The following is a 15553-nucleotide window of genomic DNA, read 5'->3' on the forward strand; positions in this document are numbered from 1 at the left end:
AAGGATGGAGAATACCTGCGAGATTAATAGATATCACTTTTTGAATATTAAGTGGTAGCGAATGTTGTATCAATCAGAACGTTTTCTCCCAATCTTAAAATTGTATGATATTACAATGATTTTCGATTGGCAATAGATGAAAAGAATTAAATGAATTCCGGTTCTAGTTGCATCATCTTGTTGTTTAATTGGATTGTGGAGCTTTGATGAGTTTTTTGTTTTATTAGAATGGATTTTGGACCAGAACTTGAAAGCCTGAATGATTTGAATGTATTATTCGAATAGAATTGATTGTGTAATGAGTTAAGTATAGCTATGATTGAATTGATGAAGTTCAAAGATGTGTCTCAAAATATACTTTATCCAGTCATTCAATTATAACACAACATAACATCCAATAGGAATAGAAAAAACAGCAATAATGAATACAACGAATAATGAGAAAAATAGAAAACTGTGGAAACCAAGGTATATCTTCAAGGTTATTTAAAAATATCTGATTCCAACCTAATTAAACATAATTTTAATCCTCCTATTCTTGAAGACGAAGGATAAAACGATAAGTTTTGCTTGATCGATTAGGCGGCGGAATAAGTTGAGGATTTTTTAGAATTATTCATGTAACATAAAATCATTTAAACATTAAGGCCCAGTTGCACAAAAGCTGGTTGAATTTTAATCGTGATTAATTTCACAATACCCAATCAGAGAAGGCGTTTTTGAGAAGACGGCTTCTCTGATTGGTTCTCGTGGAATCAATCAATATTGAAATTTAACCGGCTTTTGTGCAACCGGCACTTAGACAAGACACTGCTGTCTCAATTTATTAGAATTTCCACCGCTGAGTTGAGTTTCCATCTGAATGACTGTAACAACAATATCTTAATGATTGTAATAGGAAATGAGACAGAAGCTTGATCCAATACTGGATACAATACTGGATCAAGGACAACTTGGATTGAACTAATATTGAGCATACGGGCCTACGAGAGAAAGAGGAAAGGATACGATGATAGTGTAATAGGAGAGAGACAACATTTTGAAAGAAGAAAATAATGATTGATTCAGAGGGTTCAAGATAGAAATATCCACTGAGAAGTATCTACTGAGAGAGAGAGAGAGAGAGAGAGAGAGAGAGAGAGAGAGAGAGAAAGAGAGGGAGAGAGAGAGAGAGAAAGAGGTATAAAGAGATTGGGGGCGCGACAGTCGAGACCGACGACATTCGAGACCTACGACCGTAGAGGACTGTCGAATGTCGGGAGTGTACAAAAATTAGAGTGGCCTCAACTGTCATCTAACGCAGGCGACATTTGAGACCACTTTTTCAGGAGTCCTCTCCCGTCGTAGGTCTCGACTGTCGGGGCTGTACAAAAATTAGAGTGGCCTCAACTGTCGCCTAACGCAGGCGACATTTGAGGCCACTTTTTCAGGAGTCCTCTACCGTCGCTGGCCTCGAATGTCGCCGGTCTCTACCGTCGCTGGTCTCGACTGTCGCAGGACTCTTCTGTCGTTTGCCTCGTTTGACATCGACCCAAGAGATTGATCGATTGATTGAGTGTTTTATTGAGGGAGAATCATAATTGAGAGAAGAGAAAGCGAGAGATTACATTAGATTAGATAAGATATATTTATTTTTGTATGTTACAATATTTACTGGCTTATACACTAATTTACATTAAATGACGGTAATGCTAATCATTCAAAAAATTTTACAAAGTATAAGCAATTAATCAATGAGAATAAAGATTGAATTTAATTAGAATAACGATAATAATATAATAATGTGATGTAACTTCATAAATCGGCGGTGTTTCAACAAATAATTGTCGATTCTCTAAAGGTGCGTACAGAGATATACGCGCCGCGAACATGAACAATTCACTTTTAATCAGCTGATTATATCTGTATTTTTACGGAAACGGTAAGATACAGATATAAAAAGCTTGGCATCAGATGATTAAAAGTGAATTGCTCATGTTCACGGCGCGTAAATCTGTACGCACCTTAAGAAGGATATGAAATATCCTCCCCATTAACACACGACCGGGGATTGATTGATTGATTGAGTACTTTATTTATGTAGATTACAATATATACTGACTTATACGCTTATATACCATAGCTTACCATAGACTAGGAAAATAATTATTGAACTGTATATGATATGAAAAAGCAATTTGTAATATAATAACTATAGATAATTATATTGTTATGCATCTACATAAATTGGCGGAGCTTTGGACATATCAATGTCCATTCTTCGGAAAGAATATTAAAAATATCCTCCCCACTAACTCTCTACCAAAACGTTAATTTCATTAATTGAACTAAGGATGTATTATTTATTAATGGAAATATTGTAAAATTTTCAATTAATATGAATATTTAAGAGAAAAAGACAGAAAATTGATAAAGTAAAATAATTATATAGGTAGATAAGATCAAATTATTGATTAATAAAATGAAATAGGCTGAAAGTAGATCAGGGTTATCAACTTTCAGTAATATACAGCAGTATGCAGTGGATAGGGGTGAGAGAGAGTGATGAAACGAGACAGAAATAGAGAGAGAGTCATGTATCACCAAATGCACATTTCCAACTAATTTCTAGGCTTCCCATTTGTAACCGTTCCAGGAGTGAGTTGCCTTGAACAAATCAGCGAACACTATTGGTCGTTCTCGATACGTGATACCCTTTCGGTTGAACACGCTCTCAAACCCCTCTCCTCTCTTTGAACCCCTCAACCCCCCCCTCCAGTACAGCAACAACACAAACGATCGACCACCTCCCTTCTCCCACCAGCCCAAATCATCCCTTTGGAGTGCTACTAATTGAGATTTCCAAATCTCAGTAAACGCGAGCGACGCTCCAGGATCAGTGAACTCATCTCAAATATTGTAACAGTTGGTACAACACATTTGTTACGGTTGATCAGTTGGCTGCCTGCGTGTCTCAACAACTACTGTCATGATTACTGTTTTCTCACCTCAAACTGTCAGCGTTGGTTGAATGGGATGTGTTGATGCTATTCATAAGGAATGCTGTCAGTAAATTATCTCTATAGACGAATGTCTGATTGTAGTTTCACTGTACTGAATTTTGTTTACTTTGTGTGTTTACAGTATAATGTGATGGGTCTATTCTCCGTTATAACAATACTGTTGCAATTTATGCGATTCAATTGTACTATGACACCGTTGATTGTGAATAGATATCAGACATAAAATAACAAATTCTCACAAGATTAATAGAATACAATACACAAAATCCTCATCTCCATTGAATAGTGTTCATTTATTTAGATAGTTATTTGTATATCTAGAGTGAAAAGTGCTGTTTTTTCTCCCTGAGGGAAAAGTTTGAAGCCCGAGGCGAAGCCGAGGGCACCAATTTTCCTCAGGGAGGAAAAACATTTTTCACTAGTGATATACACAACATTTTTCCTCCACCTACATTTTTATAAAAACTGCAAATAAAATAATTTTTAGAAACGTATGTGACCAAACAACGTGTTACAACATAATCTAAAAAGTAAACAGAAACAGCTGGCTTGTAATCACAGTTCTCCTCCGACAGCACTATCTGTCGGCTAAAGTTGTAACAACAATGACAGCCACACTACAGCTATGATGAAGTTCCCGTTTCAAATTTGATTAGTTAATAAGTAATATTCGTTGGCTGGTATTTTGAATAACATGGATTAAAAGAAAAAAATATAATTTTTTTCTAGTATAGTTATATGAAGTTTGTAATAATAATTTCAGCATACAAACATAAATTTTATATATCGATCGGCATTGAATAGGGTACGAACTCATCATGGTAGATGTGCCTATCTGATGCATAAGTGGGGGAAGGCTGACTCCCCTTTCTGTGAGTGTGGAGCAGTCCAGACTGTGAGACACATAGTGGAGGAGTGTCCCAGATCAGCATACACGGGTGCACATGAAGATTTCCTGGTGGCTAAACCAGCATCAATAGCCTACTTAAATACCCTGGAAGCATGCCTCTAATTTCCAGGTCAAAAGTGACTAAGATATTTTCATTCGTTTTATATATGAATTTTCTATTGTTTTCTTTTTTTCGAATTTTGTGATCATAAATGTGTTGTGTATACTGCCATACGCTAAATAAATAAATAAATAAATCGATCAAATGTCTGGTTGAGGTATTGATTTTAGTTGGTTTAATGACTGCTCTATATGCTTCCTCATCTGAGCTTAGACCTTCTGACCTATTCCAAATGTACGTTTTCAAAATAGAGATGCTTCCCATGTTATTTAAATGGAGTCACTTTTACTCCCTAGGGAGTTTTTCTGTTTTTTAGTACCGAGAGCGAAAAAGTGACACTTTAGTATCATGTTTCAGGGAGTAAAGTAAGTACTTTTGACAGTAGGTGGAGGAAAAATATATTATTATTCTTCATCTATAGTGAGGTCCACGTTATAATGACAGTATTTGTTCAACTTTGGTTTTGCTATCCTTGTCTATCATTCGACAAAGCCGGTGGTACTATCCTCTACTAGGTCCACAACGATGACAATTATGTTTTTGACGGTCTAGAAATATAATTAATTAATGCAGAGAATCGGCATCGCTTTTCTTCTATCTTTACCACTGCCATTATAACGTGGACCTCACTATAGATACAATTCCAACTATCAGTAGATAATAAAATTCTGTTGAGAGCCTGTCAGTTTGAAATCAGCTTTTTGTGCTGTTGGAAAGGTGAACTTGTGAAAACTATCCGTATAAAATAAAAATGACTAGTGATTTTCAAAGCCACTGGCTAATTTGGATAATTGAAGATACTAGTTTCAGTTATCACACGATTATCAAAATCAAGTTTTATTTGAACCTTAAACATTTAGTAGCAGAATGTATAGTGTGGGTGAAGCCCGAGTTTTGGCTATTAGCTGTCAACCAATAGAAGCTGTGCTCTAGTGTCATTGGCCGAGACAAGACATATCCAATTTTTCCAAATATGGCCATGAGAACCGTTAGACAACAACCAACAAAGAGAAACTTATAGAAAAACAAAAGATATGTTAGGAAAAAGTTTGTAAGTTATGAAAAAGTTTCAAGTTTTTACTTTCCTTGCCCTATTACCATAGGTTGATTGATTGATTGATTGATTGAGTACTTTATTTATGTAGATTACAATATATACTGGCTTATACACTTGTATACAATAGCTTACAATACAGCAAAGTTATAGATGAATTTACATAATATAGACAAAGAAAATAACTATTGAACTGTATATTATATGAAAAGCAATTTGTAATATAATAACTATAGATAATATCATATTGTTATGCATCTACATAAATTGGCGGAGCTTTGGACATATCAATGTCCATTCTTTGGGAAGAATATTAAAAATATCCTCCCCATTAACTCTCTACCAAAACGTTAATTTCGTTATTTAAACTAAGGATTTATTTATTAATGGAAATATTGTAAAAGTTTTAATCAATATGAATATTGAAGAGAAAAAAACAGAAATTGATAAAGTAAAATAATTATATAGGTAGATAAGATCAAATAATTGATTAATAAAATGAAGTAGGCTGAAAGTAGATCAGGGTTATCAAATATCAGTAATATACAGCAGTATGCAGTGGATAATTGAAATAACATGAGTTTATATAATATATATATACAATTCGTTCTATAACATGGTTTAAAGGTTTATATTGGTGGAATGGGTGAGGGATGGTTGTCATGTGATCGTTCTAGGGCCGGACAGTTTCAGTCATTTGTTCCAAAATATGTTTTTTTAAAGTCAGGTTGAAGCTCGCTCGGCTCTCGATAGACCTGATAGAAACAGGAAGTGTATTCCATGCACGACAGGCACTGACTAAGAAGGATTTAGGTAAGGATTTAGGATTTAGGTAAGGAAGGATTTAGGTAAGGGAAGTATTGCTTTCCGAAAAAAATAAGGTACCCCAATTTCTAGATTTCTATACGTTTCAAGGTCCCCTGAGTCCAAAAAAGTTGTTTTTGGGTATTGGTCTGTATGTGTGTGTGTGTGTGTGTGTGTGTGGTGTGTGTGTGTGTGTGTGTGTGTGTGTGTGTGTGTGTGTGTGGTGTGTGTGGTGTGTGTGTGTGTGTGTGTGTGTGTGTGTGTGTGTGTGTGTGTGTGTGTGTGGTGTGTGTGTGTGTGTGTGGTGTGTGTGGTGTGTGTGTGTGTGTGTGTGTGTGTGTGTGTGTGTGTGTGTGTGTGGTGTGTGGTGTGTGTGTGTGTGTGGTGTGTGTGGTGTGTGTGTGTGTGTGTGTGTGTGTGTGTGTTGTGTGTGTGTGTGTTGTGTGTGGTGTGTGTGTGTGTGTGTGTGGTGTGTGTGTGTGTGTGTGGTGTGTGTGTGTGTGTGTGTGTTGTGTGTGTGTGTGTGTGTGTGTGTGTGTGTGTGTGTGTGGTGTGTGTGGTGTGTGTGTGTTGTGTGTGTGTGTGGTGTGTGTGTGTGTGTTGGTGTGTGTGTGTGTGTGTGTGTGTGTGTGTGTGTGTGTGGTGTGGTGTGTGTGTGTGTGTGTTGTGTGTGTGTGTGGTGTGTGTGTGTGTATGAGTGTATGTGCGTCTGTGTACACGATATCTCATCTCCTAATTAACGGAATGACTTGAAATTTGGAACTTAAGTTCCTTACAATATAGGGATTCGACACGAACAATTTCGATCGAATGCAATTCAAGATGGCAGCTAAAATTGAGAAAATGTTGTCAAAAACGGGGTTTTTTGCGATTTTCTCGAAAACGGCTACTACGATTTTGATTAAATTCTTACCTAAAATTAATAGTCATTGATAAGCTCTATCAACTGCCGTAAGTCACATATCTGTAAAAATTTCAGGAGCTCTGCCCCATCTATGCAAAGTTTGATTTTAGATTATCAATTATCAGGCTTCAGATACAATTTAAACAAAAAAATCCGAGTGAAAAAGGTTGAGCATGAAAATCTGTACAATTAATGGTCAGTAACATTTTCACCTAAAATTGAAAATAAACTCGAAATTCCAGAAAATGTGATAATCCAATAATTGCAATTTTTTGGCAACTGTTGATTCTATTGAATGATTCACTATGAAGAGATAGCAGACCTCACATGTCTCCAGCGTTATTTTCCTGTCACAAGCTGGCTCAAATATTTGTTTATAAGTAGACTTAAAATGTGCGTGAACTCTAGCGTCAGGTGATCAATTCTCATAACGGCAAGGAAAGTTGTGTGAGTGCGCCACACCAGATTTTTATAGTAACTAACAGAAGGATAATATGAGAAAGAATGAGAGAACGAATAAATTGTCCTTTTCCGCTTGTTGTCTAACCGTTTTCATGACCATATTTGGAATACCTGAGCATATCTTGTCTCGGCCAATGGCAGTAGAGCTCAACCTCTATTGGTCGACAGCTAATGGCCGATCGTAGAGCTTCACTCACTCTGAATATTCTGCTGCTCTATGTTGTAGCGTTCAGTTTACTTACAGCTCACAATAGTGTAACTAACAAAAATAGAATCTTAAATCTATATATAAAAGCAAAATGGCATTCACTCACTGACTGACTCACTCACTCACTCACTCATCGCAGAACTAAAAATCTACCGGACAAATTTGGTAGATATGTCCAATTGGCCCTTTAGAGGCGCACTAAGAACGGATTTGAAAAAAATTCCAAAGATACGCCCAAAATCTGCGTTTTTCCAGCGTTTTTTAGCGTTTTCTCAGATTTATCGAGAACGAATGAACAGAATTTGTTCAAATTTAGTACAGAAGCTAAGATAGAATGTAATAATGTTGTGTTGGAAGAAATTTGAAATAACGCCAAAGATACGCCCAAAATTTGCGTTTTCCCAGCGTTTTTTTGCTTTTTCTCAGATTTATCGAGAACAAATGAACAGAAATTGTTCAAATTCAGTACAGAAGCTGAGCTAGAGTGTAATAATGTTGTGTTGGAAGGAATTTGAAATAACGCCAAAGATACGCCCGAAATTTTTAGTTTTCCCAGCGTTTTTTTGCTTTTTCTCAAATTTATCGAGAACAAGTGAACATAAATTGTTCAAATTCAGTACAGAAGCTAAGCTAGGGTGTAATGTTAGGGTGTTAGAAGGGATTTGAAATAACGCCAAAGATACGCCCAAAATTAGCGGGTTTTCTTGCATTTTTTCAGTTCTTTCATCAAGTAATAGACAGAAAATGTTCAAATTGCACCAAATAATTGAAATTAATCGGTGATTGAATCGAGCAGAAGATGGAATGAAGCATGCTCAAATGGAAAATGCAGGCGAGAGAAGCGAGCCCGCTGATCTCATTTTTGGACGATCCAGTCGGGGGTCCAAGGGGCGGAGCCCCCTGGCTAGACGAATATGGCGAAGTGAGCCTGACGGCTAGTTGTTTTCATAAACCAGTGGTTTTAGCAATATCAAGTCGTTTCTATTTGATATGTTACAAGAGTATCAGATTCACAACATCACAGGAAGATAACAAGCCAATTTCAAACTGGCATTTTTCTAAATAGTTTCATATTCTGTTTATTCAGAGTTCCTGAATAGAATCAAATTGTCTGATTATATTTCAAACGAAAATACAAAGTTGTATGCTGTAAAATTTTCCATTTTTTTCAAAATGTAGCCTAACGGTCATCATCATGAAGAGCTCTCACGATTAATTTCGCGTATTACAGCATTTGAAAACGGTGATCATCATTATTATAATAGATGCCATGTAATCTCATTATATTAAAGCTGCAAAGGACAAAAAATACGGAAAATTCCCAGCCAATACGGCTGATTGTCTCGGAAAAATCACCTCAAAATCAGTTAGAGAACACACTGGAGGCTATGGGAACACCTCCAAATCACGAAAATTTTACCCTCCTGGCAACCCTGATGCCCCCCAAATTTTTTCGACACATTTAAATGAGCCTTAAAATAAATTCTATAGATGCTTTTTTGTTCAGCTCCCGGAGATAAGCCTATATCCATAGTTCGATTTCGACCAAATCCAAATGGCGACCAAAGAAATTGAGTTTTCATCGAAAATTTGAAGTTTTTCCAAATACAAAAAATTCTCAGCCGAAACTATAAGTTCGCTGTGAATACTGAACACCAAATCTGCTCATACTACACTGGAGGCTATGGGAAAACCTTTAGAGCTTTCAAATCCCGGCACCCATGGCCAACCCCAAATATTTGTTCATCAAAACTTGTTAATGCTCTCAACAGATACCTTTGCTGAGATAAATAACTCAACAGTCAATTTTGCTAAGATGAATACGCCTAACTCAATTACAAAATGACATCACTCAATGCGAATTATTAAAGTTATAGCAGAGACAACTGATACAAGTATCTTGAACAGTATCTTTACTCTATGGATATAGTGCCTCGTTATAGCCTCTCTGCTAAAATGAATAATGGAACACCCATAAAAAGTTGACTAGGTGCAAAATATACAATTATATAAAGGGTTCGCACTCCACCCTAATTGAAGTGCCTGGCATTGAATTGGTCTGTAGCACACAGCACTTGAAAGTCGACTCAAATCGTTAAAATAGAGCCGTTAATATCAACTGAAAAGTGGCTCCAGTATGGTTTCAGTGGTGGAAAGAGTGTTGCGAATATTTCAAGGCGACAAAACGAAGGAGCACCAAGGGAATAGGACAAAAATGAAAAGGAAAAGAAGTAGGGAAAAACTGAAGATGAGAAAGCGGAGGAGCAGGAGGCGGAGGTGATGGCAAAGAAGAGGATTGAGGAGGAATGAGGAATATATGGAATAAGAGGTCCACCACTAACAGCCTTTCACCTCTGTAAACGCAATAAATCTTTCCCCGGCCATCTTATCGCTATTCTATCTCTTTCGCTTACACTCTCCTCTCTCATTCCTTGTTTCCTCTATTTTTCATCCCCTTAGTTTATGTCTCCTGCTACATATATCTCCTCTCCCTCTCCTTGTTTTATAGAGTCATGTTTTTTACAATTCTCTCCAGAGCTTTATTCATTCAGTTTTCGTTATAACTGACCATTCTCCCTAATTCTATTCTCATCTTTTTCTTTTATCCTTCTCCCATACATCAATATTGTTGTTTTCAAATTTGCATAAAATTATTTTGTTCTTGCCCTTCCTTCTTTCATCACTTCTCTTATCTGTTTCTCCCCTCATTCTGTCTCTTTTCCTTTCTCATTCTGTCTTGTTTATTCCTTCTTCTCTGTATCGTTTCCTGTGTCATAGTTATTGATTTATAAATTTCTCTAAATAAATAATAATAATATCGAGTGACCTGGCTGGCTCAGGTCTGGTGTCAGAGTTTTCAGGTCAGGTTTCTGATCAATTTCAGGGCCTCTGACATGACCTAACGACTACTTTTTTAGCAGCCGGGACCGAAGCATTAACGTATCCATCCGAAACACGGGAGTGGCCTGAGATAAATATCTTGCCCGGGCCGGGATTCGAACCCGGACCTCTGAATCACAATGCCAGCATCTGATCCACTCGACTACGACCACTCCATAAATTTCTATATTTCTCTATTTCTACTGAATTTCTTCGGTTCATTAGTTTCATTTTCTCCTCTTTGTCCTCCTCCTTCTCCTTCTCCTTCTCTTTCTCATTCTTCTTCTCCTTCTTTCTCCTCTTTTTTCATCTTCTCCGTCTTCCTCTTCCTCTTCTATACTGTACGGGAAAAAGGATTGAGAACGGTCTTGAGGAGGAACATGTTGAGTTGAAAGTATATGAAAGTAGAAAGCTAAAGGGGAATTAAGAGGAGTAAATCAAACTGGAGTTAGAATGGAGGATTGATAATAGAGAGAGTAGAATGTAAGGAGATGAAACTAGGACTGTGATTAGTGAGAACTCGCCCACATATTATATAACAGTCTCAAGCACTTTTATAATAAAATATATTGCGCTAAATATAATATAACTCGCACATGAAATTATCAGCAGTTCTTCAAGCGTTATTATGCCACATTTACTGAGATTATCCTTTTTGATAGACTAATTTTGAATTCAGGTCTCTTATAAACCATTTCACAAGTTTTTGAAACGTTTCTGAATGGGTATAAGCATTTAAAATTGTAGAAAAAAGGGAATTCCGGCCTGAGTGAGTAGAGAATAGAAAATAAAATGAATGTGTCTCCAATTTCTATAGAAATTACCTGTACCCTCTTTAGGGTACTGTTGCTGCTCGAAACTATTAATTGTGTTCATGTAAAATAGTATAAAAATCTGGTGTGGCGCACTCACACAACTTTCCTTGCCGTTATGAAAATTGATCACCTGACGCTAGTGTTCCCGCGCATCTCAAGTCTACTATTCAAATATTTGAGCCAGCTGGTGACAGGGCAATAACGCTGGAGACACACATGAGGTCTGCTATCTCTTCATAGTGAATGATTTAATAGAATCACCAATAATTTGCAATTGAATAATCACATTTTCTCGAATTTAAATCTTATTTTCAATTTTAGGTGAAAATGTTACTCAACATTAATTGTAGAGATTTTCATGCTCAATCTACTCCACTCGATTTTTTTTGTTCCAATTGTATCTGAAGCCTGATAATTGGGAATCTATCTGCATTGATGGGGCGGAGCTCCTGAAATTTTTACAGATATGGGACTTGTGGCAGTTGATAGAGCTTATCGATGACTATTTAAGGTATGAATTTGATCAAAATCGTTGGAGCCGTTTCCGAGAAAATCACGAAAAACCCTGTTTTTGACAACATTTTCGCCATTTCAGCCGCCATCTTGAATTTCATTAGATCGAAATTGTTCGTGTCGGATCCTTATAGTGAAAGGACCTTAAGTTCCAAATTTCAAGTCATTCCGTTAATTGGGAGATGAGATATCGTGTACACAAACGCACATACTCTCATACACACACACACACACACACACACCACACACACACACACACACACACACACCACACACACACACACACACACACACACACACACCACACACACACACACACACACACACACACACACATACAGACAAATACCCAAAAACCAGTTTTTTGGACTCAGGGGACCTTAAACGTAAAGAAATTTAGAAATTGGGGTACCTTAATTTTTTTCGGAAAGCAATACTTTCCTTACCTATGGTAATAGAGCAAGGAAAGTAAAAAGGGTACAAGTAATGTCTATAATAATAATTATTGAACTATTCAAGAAACCTCATTGAAATATTTTATCAGAATGTATCTTTATTTTCGTAAAGAGCGGAAAATACTTTTATTGCTCAGATATGAGCTCATCAAGCTAAATACCACATATAAATTGTATTACTACTTTTGTTCTATCTCTATTGTTTGTATTGTATATACAACCATACAATCTATAGTTCGTTTCTATCAGATGATTTTATTGTTATTCAATACTATGAAGAAAAGATAACATAAAAATATATTTCATGATACCGTTTATGTTCCAATTTTCAATGTTAACACAAGCCGATAGTCCACGTGTTTCCTTTTCGCAAAGCTATGTGACACTGGTAGTCTCTCATATTGTGTCGTTCTCTATACTCTCATCCGGTCAAAACAGTAATAATAGACATTAATCGATAGTAATTGACTTCAGTTAACAATTAATCGACTTGGAATTTGGGACATGAAGAATACCATAAGATACCCAATATAGATATAGAAATACCATGGGATATCTAGTTGCTTCTTTGTAGTTAACGATGAATCGTCTCGAAATTTGGAACATGAACAATTCCATGGGTACCTACTATTGTCACCTGGTCATATGGGACATATATATGAATCATATATTTATCTCATATTGATCAGGATTTTAGAGTTTTAAATTGGAAAAGTTTAATGAACAGTGTTTTAGTCTTTGAACAATCTTTGTCATCGACAGAAGGATTGTTTATTTCATTTGTTGTCAAAATTAATGTAGCTTCTCTTTTGTTTTTTATAGCAAACGTGCCGCTTGTGCGACAGATAAAAATATGTATTTGAAATGGCTTTCATGTTTGGCATTGACTGAGTTATATTTAATACCCAAAATTTTACTTTTAGTCAGTGAGTGTGTGAGCTCGTTCGATAGGACTGAGAGTTAAGTCCGGCTGATCCAATGAAAAAGGCTAGATTTCGGTTCGTTTAATAGTACAATTATTCTGTCACAGATCGGGCAGTATAAAAATAATTGTATTGTTAAGGGAGACGGGTTCTGAGCCTATTCATTGGTTCAGTTAATATTTGTTCTTTTTTTTTAAATACTAAAGTCGCGAAATACCAGTGGATGCCAAAGTGGGAAGCTATTTCAAAAAGGTAGGTGACTACTGAATCATTTATTTGTTCTTAAATTTTTATAGCCACAAACATTGAATCCTCATTAGCAGCTAGAGAGTGTTTTCCCCATTAATTCATATCAAATATTGTTCTATAATCAAATTAATCTTGTTTTGTTCAAATGTATATATGTTAAAGATCCATTAATTGAAGTTCTAGTTATTCTGTTCTTTTTTTGTTATCATAGTTTTCCATCTTACATATTTGGTGTAGGCACATCGTGCTTACGCTGTAGATATAGAAATACCATGGGATATCTACGTGCTTGTTTTGTAGTTAACGATGAATCGGCTCGAAATTTGGAACATGTACAATTCCTACAATTCCATGGGTACCTACTATGGATATAGAAATACCATGGGATATCTACGTGCTTTTTTGTCCATGATATTAGTAATAATCATAATTGATTATTATTGAAGGATACTGTGTAATAAATGCTCACCAATAGTGGTGAGCGTGAGCGTAGACCAGTAGAAGCTGTAGATGTATTGCCTGGTGAGTGTGGTGTTCTTCTCCCCGTTGAGGTTGTACACCCAATTGTCCGATCCAAACCCAATCGCGTAGCTGATCAGGAAGTAGAAGCAAGCGTTCCAATGGATCAGCACTATTATAGCGAACACAACCTGGAGCAACATAAAAAACAGAATCAGTTTGAAATGAATTTCAAATTCACAATAAGAAAGTGATAGAGTAACAACGAGTATTCAAAAAATATTCTTTTCCTCCACCTACTGTCAAAAGTACTTACTTTACTCCCTGAAACATGATACTAAAGTGTCACTTTTTCGCTCTCGGTACTAAAAAACAGAAAAACTCCCTAGGGAGTAAAAGTGACTCCATTTAAATAACATGGGAAGCATCTCTATTTTATAAACGTACATTTGGAATGGGTCAGAATGTCTAAGCTCAGTAGAGGAAGCATATAGAGTAGTCATTAAACCAACTAAATTCAATATCTCAACCAGACATTTGATCGATATATAAAATTTATGTTTGTATGCTGAAATTATTATTACAAACTTCATATCTCTATACTAAAAAAAATGTATATATTTTTTTCTTTTATTCCATGTTATTCAAAATATCAGCCAACGAATATTACTTATTAACTAATCAAATTTGAAACGGGAACTCCATCTTAGCTGTAGTTTTGGCTGTCATTGTTGTTACAACTTTGGCCGACAGATAGTGCTGTCGGAGGAGAACTGTGATTACAAGCCAGCTGTTTCTGTTTACTTTTTAGATTAAATGTTGTAACACATTGTTTGGTCACATACGTTTTTAAAAATTATTTCATTAGCAGTTTTTATAAAAATGTAGGTGGAGGAAAAATGTTGTGTATATCACGAGTGAAAAATGTTTTTTCTCCCTCAGGAAAATTGTTGCCCTCGGCTTCGCCTCGGGCTTCAAACTTTTCCCTCAGGGAGAAAAAACAGCACTTTTCACTCTAGATAATATCTAGTGAAAAGTACTGTTTTTTGTATAATATACAAATAACTATTTTCCCTCAGGGAAATTGTTGCCCTCGGCTTCACCTCGGGCTTCAAACTTTCCCCTCAGGGAGAAAAAACAGTACTTTTCACTCTAGATATACAAATAACTATTACTCATTCATTTATACAATAAGTACTTTATGAAAATTGTAGGGAGAGGGAAAATTAGGTAACCTTGTGCTGTTCCTCTCCCAAATGTGTATGTTTTCCTAATCCATGGATTAGCACTATTACAGCGAACAACATTGAATCAACATGAGACGATCATTAGTTCTAATCAACGAGAATGAGTAGTTCAAATTATAATTAACAATGAGAGAACTAAGAATGACTAAGAGTGTAGAATGACAATTTGTACTACAACTACTATTTCTTGGCGCTACAGCCCATTCACAGGCTTGACCTCCTTCAAACGCCTCTTCATTCATCTCTATCGGCAGCCTTATGTCTCCATCTTCTGGCTAACATTGTACATAGTTTGAGGCTGACCACTAACGTCAGAACATGCATGATGAACATGTGTGTACACACATGTCGTCATACATTGTTGTATCATCACAGCAGGAGGCAACGAAAAATTTTTTCGAGGTTAGGTTTTTAGGTTAGGATTTTTTGTTGTTTATTTTTCTTCATTTAGAGTTGAAATGATTTCCGTGTCATTGAAATCTGTGATATTCTAGTAGCTTATTCATTCATTCATTCATAAAATAAGTACATTATCAAAATGATAGGGAGAGGAAAAATATTTTTACAA

General features: G+C 36.1%; 1 protein-coding gene across 1 annotated transcript in view; it reads right to left on the bottom strand.

Moving 5' to 3' along the window:
- LOC111057992 (cyclic nucleotide-gated cation channel subunit A-like) overlaps positions 1–15553 on the bottom strand; it is a 289690-nt gene that overhangs the window by 129004 nt on the left and 145133 nt on the right. Inside the window, exon 7 of the mRNA XM_039431598.1 lies at positions 13749–13929. Within this exon, the coding sequence (XP_039287532.1) occupies positions 13749–13929 (181 nt within the window). The remainder of the gene's footprint in view (positions 1–13748; positions 13930–15553) is intronic.

Source organism: Nilaparvata lugens, chromosome 6, assembly GCF_014356525.2.
Source record: "Nilaparvata lugens isolate BPH chromosome 6, ASM1435652v1, whole genome shotgun sequence".
NCBI lineage: Eukaryota > Metazoa > Arthropoda > Insecta > Hemiptera > Delphacidae > Nilaparvata > Nilaparvata lugens.